The sequence below is a fragment of the Eumetopias jubatus genome, unplaced genomic scaffold (genome assembly GCF_037043125.1).
Source record: "Eumetopias jubatus isolate StellerSeaLion01/CBP00866 unplaced genomic scaffold, mEumJub1_p1.0 scaffold_9, whole genome shotgun sequence".
Lineage (NCBI taxonomy): Eukaryota > Metazoa > Chordata > Mammalia > Carnivora > Otariidae > Eumetopias > Eumetopias jubatus.
Genome location: NW_028274815.1, coordinates 66,193,352 through 66,213,062, shown reverse-complemented (window position 1 = coordinate 66,213,062; position 19,711 = coordinate 66,193,352). Strand labels below are relative to the sequence as shown.

Genomic DNA, 19,711 nt, shown 5'->3' with positions numbered 1-19,711 from the left:
GGATCTCTTGTGTTTGATCCTTCTTTGAATGTGTAACCATTACATGAGACAAATTATGGTGGTTGGTTGATCTTTGTGATCTCTCTGGCACCTCCTGAAGGTGTGAGCAGTCTCTTTGATTTAAGTTACATTGATAGTACTTTGTGTGATAATGATAAAACTGAAAGCCCTCTGTCACGTCGTAGAACAAGAATGGAGATCCAGAGAGTTTGGTGGTATGGCTGGGGTAAAAGTCAGACCGTGGCAGATCCTGAGCTAGAACCCAGGTCTTCTGGCCCCAGTGCAGTGAGAAGTCCACCAGGCCTGGGGTTTTGAGCTGGCAAGAGCTATGCCAGGAACTCTCCCCACTGAGTCCTCTTGCCTACTCCTGCCTCTGCCTGCCATCAGGGCCAGTGCAAACTTTGAGCATAAGAGTCATACCTGGAGTGCTCAGTGTCCCCCCTTTACCCAAAGGCAAGTGTCTCCAGTTGCCCCACCCCCATTTGCCAGTATAAAGGTGGAATGGGCTTAGTGGTACACAGAGGCGGCCACATGAACAGTCCCCAATAAAAAGAGAGCCCTGTCCATAGAACAGCCCTGAATCATACATTTATGTGAATAGGAACAGGAGCCACTATACCTTTCTTTTGAAGAGTGATAGAAAAGTGAGTAGCTTAAGTCTACATGCCAAGAGATATTACTTAGATTTCCCTGTTGAACCACATGAACAGGGCACCAACATTGGTCATTACCTAGCTGGTGGTACCATCTGTGTACCTCAGGACCCCGTATCCATCCATCTCTTATAAGCCAGCTCATTTGGGGAGGTGTTGTGGAGACCTGATAGTACATTTGTCTCTTACTAGAAAAAGAAGTTGTCATGGAAATACAGAGCAGGTAACAAATAAATGTGAAAACTAGACAACAAATAAACAGTCATATGTGGGGATTTAGATTATTCTTGCCACTGTTGCAAAGCAAAAAAAAAAAAAAGACATTTTTAATGAAAAGCATTTCTTACAACATAACCCATAACTCTATGTAAACAAGAAGGAATTAATTTACATTATCTCACTTAATTGAGCAACTCTTTGCTCTGTGACTTTGTTACCACTGGCTAGGGAAAATGGAGCCATCTTTGATTTTGTGCTTACAGGACAGATGGTGCTTCCACTTGAATAGAAAACCAGATTAGAAACAGAAAGTTTCAGCCACATAAAGTTTTTTTAGTTTAATATCCTACTCATATTTTTAAAAATCTTCAGTGAATAATACTGATTTCCACAAGGACACCTCTAAGACTGACTGGATTTCACTATGTTCAATTTTGAAAGTCTGTGCATTTTTTATGAGCCCTGAATGCAGGGACCAACTTGTAATTGAGTAGAAATTTTCTCTTTCCACTATGCCCTTTACTGTTGACATTAAGTGCTTTAGAATTATTTCTGGACTGTGTCACAAAATATCCATAATTAATACACACTGTGACCGGAAAGATTTAAAAGGACATTACCTTGACTCTAAAGATATGGCTGAAAATAAAAAACTCCAGCTGGTCAAGGAACAATGGATTTTCAAAACTAAATCCAAGTCTCTTTGGGAGACGGTAGAGGAGGGTGAAAACTAGGAAAAGATAAAAAGGTAGCCAATTATATTTCTGAACCATGTGGTATGCAGAAATAGCCTACACCTGCAGAATTTAAGAAAAGGTCACTATCCTAAAGAAGAGGTATTACGGTTGTTGAGGTGCATCTGGATTTGGACTATTTCTTCGTTTCTCCTCATAGTCGTGAATTGAGGTAGAAAGGAATGTAACTGTGAAGACAAGCTAATAGGGCCTTTCAGAAATGCTAATAAAAAGCCCCCAAAATTAATTTACCCTGAGACCTTCTTCAAAAGACACAAAACTTGAACCGTCATTTTAAATGTGTGGATGCTTGCCTTCTAAGGACATGTTAACATAGCTACACAGGTTACAAAAGGAAACACAAAATGTAGATTTAATAAATGGGAAAAAAAGAGACACTGAAAGTGCCATGTTTTTGAAAGAAATAATTAAAACAATTAAAATTTGTAGAGCTAGATAACAGCACATTGTCTTTCCCTTCATACTATCCATACACACATTCTTTTTTTTTTTTAAGATTTATTTGTTTCAGAGGGAGAGTGTGCGAGCAGGGGAGGGGCAGAGGGAGAGGAGAGAAGCAGACTCCCCGCTGAGCAGGGAGCCCACTGTTGGGCTCTATCCTAGAATCCTAGAATCCCAGAGATCATGACCTGAGCCTAAACCAAGAGTTGGAGACTTAATCGACTGAGCCACCCAGGCGCCCCCATACACACATTCTATCTTTAGTTCTCTCTACCTCTTCATTGTTGCCAGTATCCTCAGTGTTCACTGGAAACTAGCTTAGTGGGAGGATCACAAAGGAAATGTGATATGATTACCATAAGCCTTAGCAGAGCTTATAATCTAAAAAAGAGAGGAATCTCCGATAAATAAATAAATAAAATCACCAAAATACAGAGACATACTACTACGGAAATAGAACCAGGCCATCCCAAGAGGTATGGAAAGAGTCATGTTGGTAATGAATAGGAAGCCCTTATCATCACTTCCCTCTCACAAACGTTTAGAAAGAGACCGTGCACAATTTAAAGCCTGGGCATGGTTAAGCATAAGGACTTAGAAGTGATTCAGAAGACATGTTTATCGTAATCACCTGATGATAGTTCAACACTTTTGGAAAGCATGAATGTCTCATCTGATACTGAGCCTAATAGCTTGAAGGGGTTCATGTACCTTTCAAAGCCTTGTCTCATACATAGTAGTAGTCCAGGATTGAGGAGAATTTGTTTGTTAAGCCAGGCTCTTCCTTTCTCTGACTCTGCTCCTGCCTTTGGAGAAGGAAGCTTGGTAGCTTGGGGAACAGTCTGGCACAAGGAAGGGTACTCACAGGTTGGGCATTGGTTAGCATCTGGGGAGGGTTGCCAGATTTAGCAAATCGAAATACAGGAAGCCAAATAAATTTGTGGTACAAGTATGTTTCATGCAATGCAAGTGTAAATACATAATTTAAATAATGCATGGGATCTACTTATACTAAAATTATTCATTCCTTATCTGAAATTCCAGTTTAACTAGGCTTCCTTTATTTTACCTGGCCACTCTGACATCTACCCCAGACCTGCCTTTGAAAACACCAGTTAAGACCCTGAGTGGACTGGGGAGAAACAGTTTATCAGATACTTGTGTTTCTTTGCCCTCATATTGTGGGTCCTGTGTCATCCCAGAAGACACCTGCTAAACTGGTAGATAGTGAATCTGGCCACCCACCTCCCAGTCAGCACAGAGCTAAGGTGGAATCGCTGAGCCCAGACACTCCTCCTGTGAATCTGGCTTGTGAGGAGGAAGCAAGGGAAAGATTTGCTAACTGTATGGCCTCTTTGGTCTTGAAGGGAAAAAGCATATTAACTATTTTTGATTTTCAATTAATTACAGAGAATGTATTTTGTTTTTTTTTTTAAAACAACCCAGTGTCTACATTATAGTAGTCATTGATATTATAAATAATATTTAATACTAAGGGAAAATGTTCACCATATAACAAAAGAGAAAAGATTAGATAATAGTATGTTCATTATCATCCTGGTTTTGTTTTTTAAAAGCACATTTATATGGAGGAACTGATAGGATATACACCAGAGTTAGGCCTAAAAATTGGGATGAGTTTTAAATTTCCTCTATATTTTCTAAATGTCCTATAATCATAGTACATTTGAAATAAGGAAACAGAGATTAAGATTTTTAATTATATCTTTTGAAAGAATTTTTGAAATTAAATTTAGTTTCTATAATGCTCTTATCTTGGAGGTTTAAATAGAACCCAGTTTTTTAAAGCTGAAAATAGACTGAGTCACAAAGTCACATGGCTCTTTGAGTGAATGTCATGAGATTTGTTTGTCATAAAATAGACAAGGTTTTTGTGATATACCTGGGAGGCTTCCCCCAGCTCCGTGTCTCAGACTGGAGTGTTAGGTCAGTGATTTAATTCATCAACCAGTTGTGAGGCATTAGGAAGGTCAACTATTACTAGTTATGTGTTTCATTTAGTGAGGTCCCGCTAGTATATGGTACGTCTAATGTATTGTAGCTTAAATAATATTCTTAAACCCATTTCATATTTGTCTTTACAGTTTATGAAATGTTTTGGTTTTTCATTGAAGAAATGAGTCATTTGCCATTTGTGTTGTTTTCATACAGCTGATGGAAAATGTCTGGTGTCGGTTGGTTTAGACGATTTTCACAGTATTGTGTTTTGGGACTGGAAAAAGGGAGAAAAAATAGCCACCACAAGGTAAGGCGGTGCTGAGGTCGTGCAGCATCCTGCTGATTGTCTCGCTTCAGTAAAGGTCAATAGTTTTCATTTTCTGGTGAGATTTCATCTTCAAACTCAGATGGAATTCACATGGAAAACTTAACACCTAAGTGAAAACATACTGCAATATTTCATGGTGACAAACCTGACTTAGAGCAGTTAATGTTTGTTTCAGGGAACTGGAAAATTCTGAAACCCTTTCCAGAGAGTTACTCATCACTTCACTTTTAGTAATATACACATTGTCTTTATCAAAGCTTTCTCCAGCAGTAGAAAAGCAGCTTTTCTCTGACTTGGGCCTTGCCCCTTGTTTTTCGATTGTCTTGCATCTGGTAGAGGAGTGTCAATGTCACTCGAGTCAGAAGTACCATTTGTCAGGAGGCTGTGTCATGCTGGGAAGGAGGCTCCATCGTGTGCATCTGCCACTCGCTTTCAAAGCAGGCAAATTGTTTCCCTAATCTCCCCATCTTATAAATAGACTTTCCAAGACCGACTGCTGTTTATAGACCACCTGTCCTCCCTTACCCCAGCCTCCCTCCCTGCTGAATCAGCCTGAGGTCTGAACACTACTTTCTACTCCTACTTACATTGGGCTTAGCTGTTTGCCTGGCCGCGGTCAGAGGTCAACATAGTTGGCAGCTCAGGCCCAGTGATACAATTTGCTGCTCAAGACAGATTATCAGCTTACCTCTCCACTAGTTCTTCTCTACATGAACCAACATCCTTTCTGTCTCGAGGTATAAAGTCATTTTTAAGTTAATGGCTTTGAACCCCAATATTCACTTTGTAAATTAATATTTCCCTTCACAGTATTAAATAGGAAAAAAGTTATTTTGGCAATTTGATTTAATAAATGAAGATCTACAAATTGCTGGGGACTCAGAGCGGGAGCAGATGGAGCCCTGAGGACTCCAGCTGACCATCTTAGGAGAAAAACAGATTTTCTGATAAGTGCAATTGAGATGAAATTCTTGGCAGCAAATAACAGCTCATAAATCTGCCTGCCCAAGTGGGCTTTCTTGGCCTCTTTCTAGTATTCCACACTATTTTATCATTCCCCACTAGTACTCAGATTCAGTTCCTCTTTAGAACTCTGCTTTCCCTTTAGACTAATATGCTGAATTTTAGTTTAATATTTCTGATAACATACCAACTGCAATGTAGATTACTTCAGGCAAAGCTCATGTCTGCATTTCAAAAGCAACAGAAAAGCGATTTTCCTGCTAGAAAACCCTCTGCAACCTTCTGTGGCTCACCTGTTGTATGCCAGAAACATTCATAGAAACAGAAGAAATAAATATTTATTAAAATTTTAAAGGTATATATTTTATATGCTGGGTAGTGTTACTTCTATATAATTAACACAAAGTGACTTAACACCATTATGTTAGTAATACACTTCATTTTTGGAATTGCTCCCAAGCCTTATGTCACATTCCCCAAACAGGACACCTGCAAAATTGCCCCCCCCAGAATATTTTTGCAATTGTAAAATTAACCAGTGCTCTTTCCAAGAAGGAATGTCAAGGGTTGCTAAAGTTCTTTGAAGACTACTAGGTTTTAAAATAATAAATAGGTAAATATTTACATAAATACCTGTTTATATAATAATATTTATATAAATTTCTATAATATAAATATAAATATACAAATAAAAACTCTATGGCCTTCAGTTACATACTTAGGCAGATAGAAACCTTAAAAACCGGGGCATAGGGGCACCTGGCATTCTCAGTCAGTAAAGCATATGACTCTGGATCTCGGGGTTGTGAATTTGAGCCCCACATTGGGTGAAGAGATTACTTAAAAAAAAAAAAAACTGGGACATGAAAGAAGTGACAAAGAAAAACAGGTGATACTTTACTGATGGTACCTTACTGGCTTCAAGGAGTCTTCACAGCTCCTGAAAGGGCTTGATTTACTCTCAGGATGGCCGACTCAGTGACACCCCTCACTTTGTACTGCGTCTCAGTCGTGCCAGTGGTGGGCATGAGCCAGTCTTGCCCATGAACCCGCTTCTGGCAGCCTGCACTGCTCTGGCCGGATGGTGTTCTACAAAACCCCTACCCCCAGGATGGGAGAGATGCCTGTGGAGGGACGGGCAAGGCAGGAGCCACGATGGGGTCACCAGCTGATACCCAGGGCTAGGGGGCGCCACCTGCATGACACTGCACCCTCAAAAGCCACCTGCTGTTGTGAAAATGCTTCACAGAAGCTCCTTTGTTATCAGCTCAGAGAAATTAGAGAAATTCGGGATTGGCACATGGAGATCTTATTAGAAGATCTCTGAGACTTAATCCAATCTCTGAACAGTTCTTCTGCCTCTGCTAATTTTCATGAAAGATTTCAATCACCTCCATTAGAAATGAATTTATTCAGTCTTTTTTTTTTCCTTTTGAAGGTTGTTCAGATTTTAGTGTTATATACAAGTAGCCCATTTAATAACCAAAGCCAATCTCTTATGGGCAGTAGTTAAATCACCTAATATCAGTGTCAGTCAGAGAAGAATAATGAGATAATCAGGTGCCTCTGTGTCCCTTTATGTGCATTTCTAATGCACCAGTAACAGGACCGTGGGGGACAGTGACTAATTATTCTTGACATGCTTCATCTCAGAAGTGTGAACAGTAGGCAAAAGGTACAGTAATCAAGGTGCCTAACAAGAATACTTGCAGTGTCAATGTGACATAATTGTGCCACTGGAAAGCTCAGGGATAAAATGTAGGCCCACAAAGAGCAGGTGTGCAGCATGTATTTCCATGTGAGTATGTATTTCCATGTGTGAGCTTTGTTGCTCTATTTATTATAGGTCCCCACCCTGACATGCATTTAGGGAATGTGTTAAAGTCTCCTGCAAGACCAAATTGGCACCTTTGTTTTCTCACTTTCCTTTTTAAAAATGAGTATCTCTTTTTTAAAATCACATTTATTACTCTTTTCTCTGTTTTCAAAATAATGCGTGATCATTATAGAAAAGTTAGAAAGCACAAAAAAAAAGAGGAAAATGAAAATCATCCATAATTCCACTACCCATGACAGAGCCAACATTTTAGTGTTTGTTCTTTAGTATATATTGTTCTAGTATTCTTTTTTTTTAAGATTGATTTTATTTATTTATTATTTATTTATTTATTTATTTATTTATTTGACAGAAAGAGAGAGATAGCGACAGCAGGAACACAAGCGGGGGAGTGGGAGAGGGAGAAGCAGGCTTCCTGCCGAGCAGGGAGCCCAATGTGGGACTCGATCCCAGGACCCCGGGATCATGACCTGAGCCGAAGGCAGATGCTTAACGACTGAGCCACCCAGGCGCCCTGTTCTAGTATTCTTATCAATTTTTATTCATATGTGAGATTTTCCACATAATGGCTCTGCAACTGGCTTCTTTTTTTCACTCACCAGTATGTCCTCTCACTTTATTCCTATTATTACCTGGCTTATTCTGTATTATTATTCTATATTGTAAGCTATTTTATTTATTTTTTTATGGGGAAATGTTTTCCTTTTTGATTTTCTTTCAAATTTTTATTTAGATTCTAGTTAGTTAACATACAGTGCAATATTGGTTTCAGGAGTAGAATTCAGTGGTTCATCACTTACATACAACACCCAGCACTCATCCCCACAAGTGCCCTCCACAATGCCCATCACCCATCTAGCCCATCCCCCACCCACATCCCTCCCTCAGCCCTCAGTTTGTTCCCTGTAGTTGAGTGTCTTATGGTTTGTTTCCCTCTCTCCTTTTTCCCCCTTCCATATGTTCGTCTGTTTTGTTTCTTGAATTCCACATATGAGTGAAATCATATGGTATTTGTCTTTCTCTGACTGCCTTATTTCACTTAGAATAATATATTCTAGTTCCATCCACATTGTTGCAAATGGCAAGAGTTCACTCTTTTTTATGGCCGAGTAATATTCCACCATGTATGTATGTATGTGTGTATGTATATGTATATATACATACACACATAACACATCTTTATCCTTTCATGAGTCGATGAACATTTGGGCTCTTTCTGTAGTTTGGCTATTGTTGGGAATGCTGCTATAAACATTGGGGTGCATGTGTCCCTTCGAATCTGTATTTTGTAGCCTTTCGGTAAATACTTAGTAGCACTGTTGCTGGATTGTAAGGTAGTTCTATTTGTAGCTTTTCAAGGAATCTCCATACTGTTTTCCAGTGCCTGCACCAGTTTGCATTCCCACCAACAGTGCAAGAGGGTTCCCCTTTCTCCACATCCTCACCAACACCTGTTGTTTCCTGTGTTGTTAATTTTAGCCATCCTGACAGGTGTGAGGTGGTATCTCTTCATGGTTTTGATTTGTATTTCCCTGATGATGAGTGACGTTGAGCATTTTTTTTCATGTGTCTGTTAGCCATCTGGATGTCTTTGGAAAAATGTCTTCATATTTTCTATTTCCTAACTGGAATATTTGGCTTTTAGTTGTTCAGTTTGAGAAGTTCTTTATAGATTTTGGATACTAACCTTTTATTAGATATGTCATTTGCAAACATCTTCTTCAATTCCGTAGGTGCCTTTTAGTTTTGTTGATTATTTCCTTTGCTGTGCAGAAGGTTTTTATTTGAATGAAGTCCCAATAGTTCATTTTTGCTTTTGTTTCCCTTGCCTCAGGAGACATATCTAGTAAGAAGTTGCTATGGCCGAGGTCAAAGAGGTTGCTGCCTGTGTTCTCCTCCGCGATTTTGATGGTTTTTTGTCTCACATTTAGGTCTTTCATCCATTTTGAATTTATTTTTGTGTATATGGTGTAAGAAAGTGGTCCAGTTTCATTGTTCTACATGGTGCTGCCCAGTTTCCCCAATACCTCATGTTGAAGAGACTGTCTTTTTTTCCATTGGATATTCTTTCCTGCTGTGTTGAAGATTAGTTGAACATGGAGTGCCTGGGTGGCTCGGTCAGTTAGGCATCTGACTCTTGATTTTGGCTCAGGTCATGATCTCAGGGTCGTGAGTTCGAGCTCCGTGTCAGACTCTGCACCAAGTGTGGAGTCTGTTTGGGGTTCTCTCTCTTTCCCCACCCTTCTGCCCCTCCCCTATGTTCACACTCTCTCTCTTAAAAAAAAAAAAAAGAGATTATTTGACCATATAGTTGTGGGTCCATTTCTGGGTTCTCTGTTCTGTTCTATTGATGTATGTGTCTATTTTTGTGCCAGTACTATATTATTTTGATTACTGTAGCTTTGCAATATAGCATGAGGTCCGGAATTGTGATGCCTCCAGCTTTCCTTTTCTTTTTCAGGGTTGCTTTGGCTATTCGGGATCTTTTGTGGTTCCACACAAATTTTAGGATTGTTTGTTCTAGCTCTGCAAAAAATGCCAGTGGTATTTTGACAGGGATTGCATTAAATGTGTAGATTGCTTTGGGTAGTACAGACATTTTAACAATGTTTTTCTTCCAATCCATGAACATGGAATGTTTTTCCATTTTTTTATGTCTTTCTCAATTTCTTTCATCAGTGTTCTTTATTTTCAGGGTACAGATCATTCACTTCTTGGGTTAGGTTTATTCATAGGTATCTTATGGTTTTGGTGTATTGTAAGCTACTTCAAATCCTTTTTGAAGATGGGGTATCAATCAAACATTCCTTCCCTCTTCCAAGCTGTGGGCTACCTCTACAAAAAAAAAAAAAAAAAAGAGAGAGAGAGAGAACACAAGTCACACACAGGACTGGGCCTCTAAGCAAATGAAGGGTTCGGAATAGAACATTTGGAAGCCAACTCACCTGTGTGCAGCTGCCCTGGACTTCTGGAAGAGGCACATTCCTTCCCTCTTCCCCTCTGCTTGCCAGTGGAGTTTACATTGTGGCCCTATGTGGTGAATTACTTATGACTCTGGCATGAGGAATCATCCTTTATTAGGGCAGCAGGACAGTCTTCTGCATTCTTACTTTCTGCTTAGGACCTGAAACTCTTTCCGTTTTATTTTTCTTACTGACACAGTTGTAGGCAACTACTCTACAGATTTAACAAGTATCTAAGGGAAAGATAGCAGAAGTATCCATGAATGTCCTCAATGTAGGTTTTGGCATTAACTGAGCATTGATCTGCCATCATTCATCAGCTTAGAACTTTAGCCACAAGAGAAAACCCACTGGTGTTTTTACGACATCAAGAAATTAGATGAAAACTAAAAAGTGCTCTCAAAAAAAAAAAAAACACCATTTTTCCAACTATCTAAATATTTGGCGTTGGATAAACACAAAATAGTCCTCTTTTCTGTGTGGGAAATGTAATTTGTATACCTGCTCTCAATTTTCTTGTCAGTTTTCTCTAGCATCCTCTCTCTAAAGTTTTTATTAATGATCTAAAATCTGTGGGCATTTTCCTCCAAGCAAGAAATCTTTGGACGCTTAATGTCTTTTATGGTTATTTGGTCTATTTCCCCTCTTGGTGTTAAGCACATTTTCTCTCCTTACATATCTAAACTTTTATCTCTCTGTCCTAATTGCTCCTGATAACTTGCAGTGCTGTACCTTGGCCCTAATGTCCATTTGTCATTTTGGACTTTCAAAGAAATGAAGAGAGAATGTTCAAACATCATTTCCTCTCCTTTCCTTGCCTGTCAGTATAGGGCCCGTGTAATGGGCATGGAGATGCTCTGTCTTGTTGTCTTAACTTACCATGGAAAATCTCAAAGTTACACAGAAGTGGAGGAAATAGCATAGTGGACTCCTTTTCACCCAGCTGCATCATTCTACAGATGGTACAAATCTTCCCCCGCCCCTTGTTTTTTTTCTTTTACTTACTTTTTGGCTAGGCTATTTTAAAGAAAATTTAAGACATTGTGTCTTTTGACCTGTATATACTTCATTAAGCATTTCTAACTTAAAAATTATATTTTTATTATTTAATTGAAGTATAGTTGATATACAATATTATGTTAGTTTCAGGTGTACAACATAGTGATTTGACATTTATATACATTTTGAAACGCTAACCATGATAAAAGTAATTATCATCTGTCACCATCCAAGGTTGTTAAAATATTGGCTGTATTCACTGCTGTACTTTTCATCCATAACTTATTTATTTCATAACTGTAAGGTTGTACTTCTTAGTCCCCTTCAGTTATTTTGCCCTTTCCCCAAACCCCATCCCCTGTGCAACCACCAATTTGTTCTCTGTATTTATGAGTCTGTTTTTCTTTTGCTTCATTTGTTCATTTGTTTTGTTTTTTAGATTCCACCTATCAGTGAACTCTTACGGCATTTGTCATTCTCTGTCGGGGCTATTTCAGTTATCTTTTGGAATTGGTGTTTTTGTTTCCTTTGGGTAAATACCCAGTCATGGAATTACTGGGTCCTATAATATTTCTATTTTTAATTTTTTGAGGAAACTCCATACTGTTTTCCAAAGTGGCTGCACCAATTTTTATTCCCCCAACAGTGCATGAGGCTTCCTTTTTCTCCACATCCTCGCCAACACTTGTTATTTCTTATATTTTTGATAGTAGCCATTCTGACTGGTGTCAGGTAATATCTCATTGTGGTTTTAATTTGCACTTTTCTGATGAGTGATGTTGAGCATCTTTTCATGTGTTTGTTTGCCATTTATACGTCTTCTTTAGAAAAATGTCTATTCAGGTCCTCTACACATTTTTTAATGGGATTTTTTTATGGTGTTGAGTTGTATAAGTTCTTTATATATTTTGCATATTAGCCCCTTATCATATATATCCTTTTCCAATATTTTCTCCCATTCACTAGGTGGCCTGTTTTTTTGTTGATGGTTTCCTTTGCTGTGAAAAATCTTTTTATTTTAGTGTCCTGATTATTTATTTTTGCTTTTGTTTCTCTTGCCTGAGGAGACATACCCTTAAATATGTTGTTGAGGTCAATGTCCAGGATATTGCTGCCCATGTTTTCTTTTGTGACTTTTATGGTTTCAAGTCCTTAATCTATTTGAATTTATTTTTGTATATGGTATAAGAAGGTGGTCTTGTGTCATTCTTTTGCATGTAGCTCCCCAGTTTCCTCAGCACCCTTTGTTGAAAAGGCTGTCTTTTACCCATTATAAATTCTTGCCTCCTTTGTTGTAAATTAACTGACCACATAGGCATGAATTTATGTCTTGGCTCCCTATACTGTTCCATTGATTTATATGTCTGTTTTTGTGCCAGTACCATACTGTTTTGAGTACTATAACTTTGTAGTGTATCTTGAAATCTGGGATTGTGATAACCTCCTGCTTTGTTCTTTTTCAAGATTTCTTTGGCTATTCAAGGTCTTTTGTGGTTCCATGTAAATTCTAGTTCTGTGAAAGATGCTATTGGTATTTTGATAGGGATTGCTGTCAATCACTACGGACATTTTAATAATATGAATTATTCTAACCCATGAGCATGGCATATCTTTTCATTTGTTTGTGTCATCTTCAGTTTCTTTCATCAATGTCTTATAGGTTTTAGAGTATAAGACTTTAGCCTCCTTGGTTAAGTTTAATTGTAGGTAACTTATTCTTTTTGGTACAGTTATAAATGGGATTGCTTTTCTTAATTTCTCTTTTTGCTACTTTGTTATTGGTGTATAGAAATGCAACAGATTTCTGTGTACTAATTTTATATCCCGCAACTTTACTGAACTCATTTATTAGTTCTAATAGTAAGGCCATATATGAAAAACCCACAGCTAACATCATACTGAATGGTGAAAAACTGAAAGCTTTTCCTCTAAGATCAGGAACAAGACAAGGATGTACACTCTTACCACTTTTATTCAACATAGTACTGGAAGTCCTAGCTGCAGCAATCAGACAAGAGAAAAAGAGATAAAAGGCCTCCAGATTGGTAAGGAAAAAGTAAAACTGTCACTATTTGCATATGACATGATCTGATATGTAGAAAACCCTAAAGACTCCACCAAAGGTTCCTCCATGTGTTCTCATGGCTTGATAGCTCATTTCTGTTTATCACTGAATGGTACTCTATTGTCTGGATATACCACTTTTTTTTTTTTTTTTACTTACCTGCTGAAGGACATCTTGATTGCTTCTAAGTTTTGCCAATTAGAATTAAAGCTGCTGTAAACATCTATGTGCAGGTTTTTGTGTTAAATTTATACCTTGGTTTTTGTTGTTGTTTATAAAATCATTTATTCCATTATATTTTTCAGCTGTTTTTTGCATATGTTGAAGTTGTTGATTCTGCACTTAATTTTGTATGCTGTAGCTTGACTAAATTATCTTGTTTGTAATTGTTTTTACATTATTTTCTTTTGAGTTTTCTAGATACATAGTTGCATCATCTGCAAATAGAAATAGTTTCACCTCTTCCATTCCAGCTCTTATGCCTTTAATTTTTAAAACCTCACCTAACTGCACTTGTTAATATGTTCAATACAAGGTTAAATGGCAATGGTAATAATCTTGTTCCTGACTCCACTGGGAATGACATTAAATAAGAATCTGACTTTTGAGTTCACACACACACAAACACATCATGAATAAGCTACTGTTTCAGCAGTTTCTGTTTCTAAAGGATAATGGCCCACAACATCTGGAGAGCCAGCCCGTGTATAGTTGTTCTTGAATGAATCTGGGTTTTTCAGTGAGAGTGCCTTGGATTAATAGATGAAATCCTTTCTCTTCCCATGGATGTGAGCTAGAGGCTTCAATTTCTAGTAAATACATTTCTAGCTGAAATTCTCTTTAACCTAAAGATATGCCTTCCACAGGAAAGAATATTACATTTGAAACTTCTCATTAATACGACAGCAGTGTCTTCCCCTTATTTCTGTATAGGACCTCTATATCCTGAGAACTGCAATCTTATGATAGTGGCATTAATTTTATCTTATGGAGACATTCTGATCCATTATAAATATTTCATTAATTTGTTTAGAGCATAAGTGAGTAGACTTTGGTAGCAATAGGAGGGTTAGAAGAGAGGGCTCAAACATGCAAAGAAAAGTCAAAGCTCATGATTTTATTATAGACCTTATGTGTATTTTAAATTACTTTCTAATTTACTTGTCCTGTTAGATGTATTTAATGAAAGACCAAATGTATGCTTTTAATAAAACTCTGTATTAAAGCTTCATGACAACTAGATTTTTTTTCTATTTGTCTCTTACAGAGGGCATAAAGACAAGATATTTGTGGTTAAGTGTAACCCACACCATGTTGACAAACTGGTTACAGTTGGGATGAAGCATATCAAATTCTGGCAACAAGCAGGTATTGTTGTTTGGGTTTATTGTTTATGTGGTTGAGAGCTTTAAAAAAAAAATCTATCTGAAAAAAAGCCCACCACCATTACCTAGCCAGTCTCTACAATTTAAAATTAAAATGTTCCTGGAAGACATTCTCTTCCAAATTCCACTTTGGGCTGTTTATGTCCAAGCTGTAAAACTTGGAACACTCTGTATGATGCTATGCATGTTTATCAATATCTAGAAAGCATTGGGAAATGTTCTGTAAAAACAATTATTTTTATATTTAATCATCTGTTCTGAAAGCTGTAATTATGTTGGACCACTGAACAAGAAATAAAATAATCACTTTGGTTGAGTGGATAACATTTTCAGTATTTTGAGCGTTCTTTTATTACTTTCTCACTGAATTTAAACATGAATTAAACCCCAACACTATACACAACAGGTGATCCAAATAAATTTTTGTGCGTTATAATATTGATAATAAGGATGAGTGAATAAGCATATCAAAACATGCAAGGACATCCTATTCTTCTCACTAATAAAGCAGACCTTTTATTGGGATTGTGAATTCTTAGTATTGGCTTAGGTACCACGCACACGAATCTTACACTGGACAAAATGTAAACACGCAACTGTTCCAGTGCTTTCCACTTTTAAAGAAAAGATAGTGGCACCCAACATGTCTGGAGAGCCGGTCTATGCATAGTTTTCTGGACTAGGTCTGGGTTTTTCAGTGCTTGTCAGGAAGTGCAGGGAAATGTGAACATCCTAAGGACAAATCTGATGTACCTTTTCCTACATAGTGATTCATTTTCTCACCCTAAAGTTCCCATGACAAAAATCGAGGCAAAACCTATGTCACATGTTCACATTTTTCATTACTGCTAGTGTTGTTCGCATTCTCTTTGGTCAGCATTCATGAAGACTTTCCTAGCTAGCCCAGGCACTGAGTCCCTCCTCCGCTGGCTGGAATGGAACTGGCACTGAACCTTGGTTGGATGTATGTCTTGTTGGACTGAGATGCATAAAGACAGCCTCTCTCCAACCAGGACCTAAGTTCATTGAATGAAGAAGCTCCTTCTTCTCATCTTTATACCCCAGCATTGACCACTGTATCTACCACAAAGGGGGGGATTCAATAAACATTGAATTAATGAATGTGTAAATGAGAAACACTCTTAGAATATTTTTGTTTATGATGTTTTCTGCCATCTTTATACATCTTTCCATATACATATAATGTAGACATACTGGGGTTTTCACTGAAGAGAGTCATTTCAGATGCTCATAGAAGGTGTCAGTATGTCAAAAAATAATAAATGCTCTTGGTCCACTTCAGGTGGGGGCTTCACCTCTAAAAGAGGAATTTTTGGAAGTGCTGGAAAATTGGAAACAATGATGTGTGTTTCTTATGGGCGAATGGAAGATCTAGTGTTCTCAGGAGCAGCTACTGGAGATATTTTTATTTGGAAAGATATTCTACTACTAAAGACAGTGAAAGCTCATGACGGGCCTGTGTTTGCTATGTATGCATTGGATAAGGTATGGCATATTTTCATCATTAGCTTTCTAAAATTATAAATTAGTCTGAGGAAGGCCCACACCAGCAGGATGCTTGCTTGTCTCTAAAGCCTATCTGAATTGGGAAATAGTTGTCGTGAATGGAGAGGAGTACAAATATTTTTAAAAATTCTTTCATTTATAATTATTTATTTATGTGCGGTTTCTACTGTTTTCATACTCATTCCTCCTGGCTGTCAACCCTGAGAGCCCCTTAATAAGTGTTGAGATAATGTACAAACTCAGTAGCAGACGAGTCCTGAGAAATGTTTCAGCATTCTCTTTCTCCTTTGTACACAACAAGCAAAGACCTCAAAGTACCAAGTGGTTCGATTATTGTCCCACTCATCAATTTGACCAAAAGTTTAGTTGATAACCAGTTTGTTCCTGTGTAGACAGGTTCAGCTTTAACAAGAGTGTTAAAGTGAAGTCTTGGCTTTGCCTGTATTAGGGTTTTCCAGAGAAACAGAATCTGTAGGACATACATACACATACACATCTACAAAAAAAAAAAAAAAAGATTTATTATAAGGAATTGGTTCGTGCAGTTATGGAGGTTAAGAATTCCCACTGTGTCCTCTGCAAGCTGTAGCCCCTGGAAAGCTGGTGGTATAACTGAGTGCGAATCCAGAGGCCAGAGAACCAGGGATGCCACTAGTGTGCATCTCAGTCTGAGGATGGGAAAAGAGGAGATGTCCCAGCTCAGTCAGTGAGACAGAAAAAACAGGGATGAATTCCTCCTTCCTCTGCCTTTTGTTCTCTTCAGGGTCTCAAAGAATTGGATGATGCTCGCCCACATTGGGGAGGGCAATCTACTTTATTGAATGCACCAATTCAAATACTAATCTCATCTGGAAACACTCTCCCAGACACATACAGAAATAATATTTAATCAGAGCACCCTGTAACCAGTCAGGTTGACACAAAATTAATCACACCTGCTCTATTTCCACTTAAACTCATCTTTGTTGTCCAGCCACCTTCCTGCCCTACAGTGTTTTGTTGTTGTTTGTTGTTTGTTGTTTTTCAAAGAAAGATCACACTTACTGTCAGTACTATGAAAATACCTTGTTCAACCACTTTGCCAGAAAAATCCATTTTTTATTCACTGCCAGCTTGCTGGTGGTACCAGTTTGTCTACTCTCTGACCTCTAAACAGCATAAGCCACCCAACAAACCTAACTAAACCATGCCTCATTTTGCATTTCCCTGTTCCCAGGTAAATATGCTGAAGTAGGTTCTTGTTAGATGTGCAACTACAATGGTAGTTTTAGTGTTTAAGCTGTTTTACTGGCAAATTTGTTTTGGCTAAAACTGTACGTTAGACAAGATGAAAGTAGAAAGCAGGATCTGAGGAGGTCTCGAAGTTGATGTGCTGGTAACTTATTTAAACTCTTTCACTGCTTGGTAAATTAATCCAAAACATCATGTAAAATACCAGGATGTCACAGTCTAATTTGAATATAATTTGGGGATTGAGTCTCCCCTAAAATCTATAATGAGAATATGGGTATTTAATATAAACAAAAACTTCAAAATATTATTTCCTTGTGAACTTCATTGAAATAAAGGAAACTAAAAGTCTCCAAGAAAACAATGAATTACTTAGTATTTTTCATTTAAAAAAGGTTTTTCCTAAGAGCAGTTGGTATGTATAATTTGCCAGAAAGGAAAACTAGTAAGGCCAAGAAATCATAAGCTTAGAACAAGAATAAAGATCACTGTTCATTAAAAAACAAAAACAAAAACAAAACCTAATATGCTAATCATTTTACTTTCCAGGTTTTATAAAACTTAATCTGGATTTTAATTATTATGGGCATTGATGTCCATTGAACAAAATAAGATGGTTGTGTTACATGAAGTGCCTAAGTTCCTCTTAAAAGATAATGATGTTTTCTCCTGGAAGTAAATATCTAATTTGAACATATTTAGTAATCACTTTTAATTACAGTGTTAATTCCAGTTCATTCAGTAGGAATAGATGAGATGCCAGAAACTCTGCCAGGCTTTCCTGTTCCTTAGGCGCCCACATTGAAGTGGGGGACAGGGCACAGAAATGGCCATCCGGGACCTAGGGTGCCAGATACCAACGAAAGTTCTGGGGAAAGTGTTGGGAACACACACTGAGAATGTGCTTTATCCACTAGAGAAGTAGGGGAGGGATGCTTCTAGGAAATACTATATTAATATTACTTGTAATCAGGTTTTTCAGTCTCCTATATTTAGGAAGGAAACACAGACAAAGCTGCCTTTCCCAAGGGGGAGCCCTTTATAGGTGGGGTGGGCAACTTGTCATTTTGATGTGTATTTCATTCTTCCCATGTGTGCCTTCACAGGGTTTTGTAACAGGTGGAAAGGATGGAATTGTGGAACTCTGGGATGATATGTTTGAAAGATGCTTGAAGACTTATGCCATTAAAAGAGCAGCGTTGTCAACCAGCTCAAAAGGTGCCACCCCCAAATATGTGATTGGAATCTTTCTTTTTACAGGAATGGAAAAGATGGTACCGAAGTTCGTGGACACCCATTACTAAATCGGTTCTCCTCCTTCTGCAGTTAGACCTCTTGGCCCCTGGTAGAAATATCAAGGATGATTGCCTAGTACCTAGTACTTTTGAACTACAAAGATGGAGTATATGTGATTATGAGGCTTGTTGTTGTTGTTCTACTAAATGCACTATTTACAATATTAAGTACAACATTTCCCCCCTCAGGCTTGCTTTTAGAAGATAACCCTTCAATTCGTGCCATCACTTTGGGACATGGACATATCCTGGTGGGAACAAAAAATGGGGAGATCCTGGAAATTGATAAAAGTGGCCCAATGACACTGCTTGTTCAGGTACTGTGTACATATACTAACGCATGGTTCCCATCACAGCTGGGACTTGGGTGAGGCCAGGGGGCCGGTTAGGGTGCAGTGTTGAAGTACGCACTCAGTCTCAGGGTGGCGCAACTGCTGTGTTAATGACTTATTGTAATATAACAAATTGCCACAAATCTAGCAGCCTAAAACAATACACGTTTATTATCTTAGCCTTCTATGGGTCAGGAGTCCAAGCATGGCTTGACTGGGTCCTCTGCTTAAAGTTTCACAAGGCTACAGGAAAGGTCAGGGCTGCAGTCTCATCAGAGGCTCACCTGAGGGAGGATTTGCTCCAAGATCATGCAGGTTGTTGGCAGAAATCACATCCTTGTGGTTGTAGGACTGAGGGTTGCATTTCTTGCCAGCTGTTGGCCAGAGGTCACCGTCAGCTCCCAGAGGCTGTACACAGTTCCTTGCCACATGGGTTCCCCAACATGGCTGCTTGCTTCCTTGAAGCCATGAAGAGAAAGAGAAAAAAACAGGCACTGGTCTTATGTCACCTAATCATATCATCAAATGCATGTAATCAGGAACAACCATACCCTTTGCCCTATTTTATCAGTTGGCAAATAGTGACAGGTCATGCAACACTCGAAAGGGGGTGATTACACAGGGGTGAAAACCAGGAGGATCATGAAGGTCACTTCATGAATGTGTCCACCACAGTCTTCCCTCTGGCTGCAATAATTACTGTCCCTACCATATGCAGAGTACATTCCCCCCCCACCCCCAAGAGTATTATCCCATTACA

At 38.3% G+C, this 19,711-nt stretch overlaps 1 protein-coding gene across 4 annotated transcripts in view; it reads left to right on the top strand.

Moving 5' to 3' along the window:
• The window catches only part of EML6 (EMAP like 6), a 268,188-nt gene that overhangs the window by 184,614 nt on the left and 63,863 nt on the right, over positions 1-19,711 (top strand). For all 4 annotated transcript variants that reach the window (XM_028103992.2, XM_088026534.1, XM_088026532.1 and 1 more), the window contains exons 16-20: positions 4,241-4,334; positions 14,450-14,550; positions 15,871-16,073; positions 18,431-18,542; positions 18,809-18,936. In XM_028103992.2, coding sequence (XP_027959793.1) covers positions 4,241-4,334; positions 14,450-14,550; positions 15,871-16,073; positions 18,431-18,542; positions 18,809-18,936 — 638 coding nt within the window. The remainder of the gene's footprint in view (positions 1-4,240; positions 4,335-14,449; positions 14,551-15,870; positions 16,074-18,430; positions 18,543-18,808; positions 18,937-19,711) is intronic.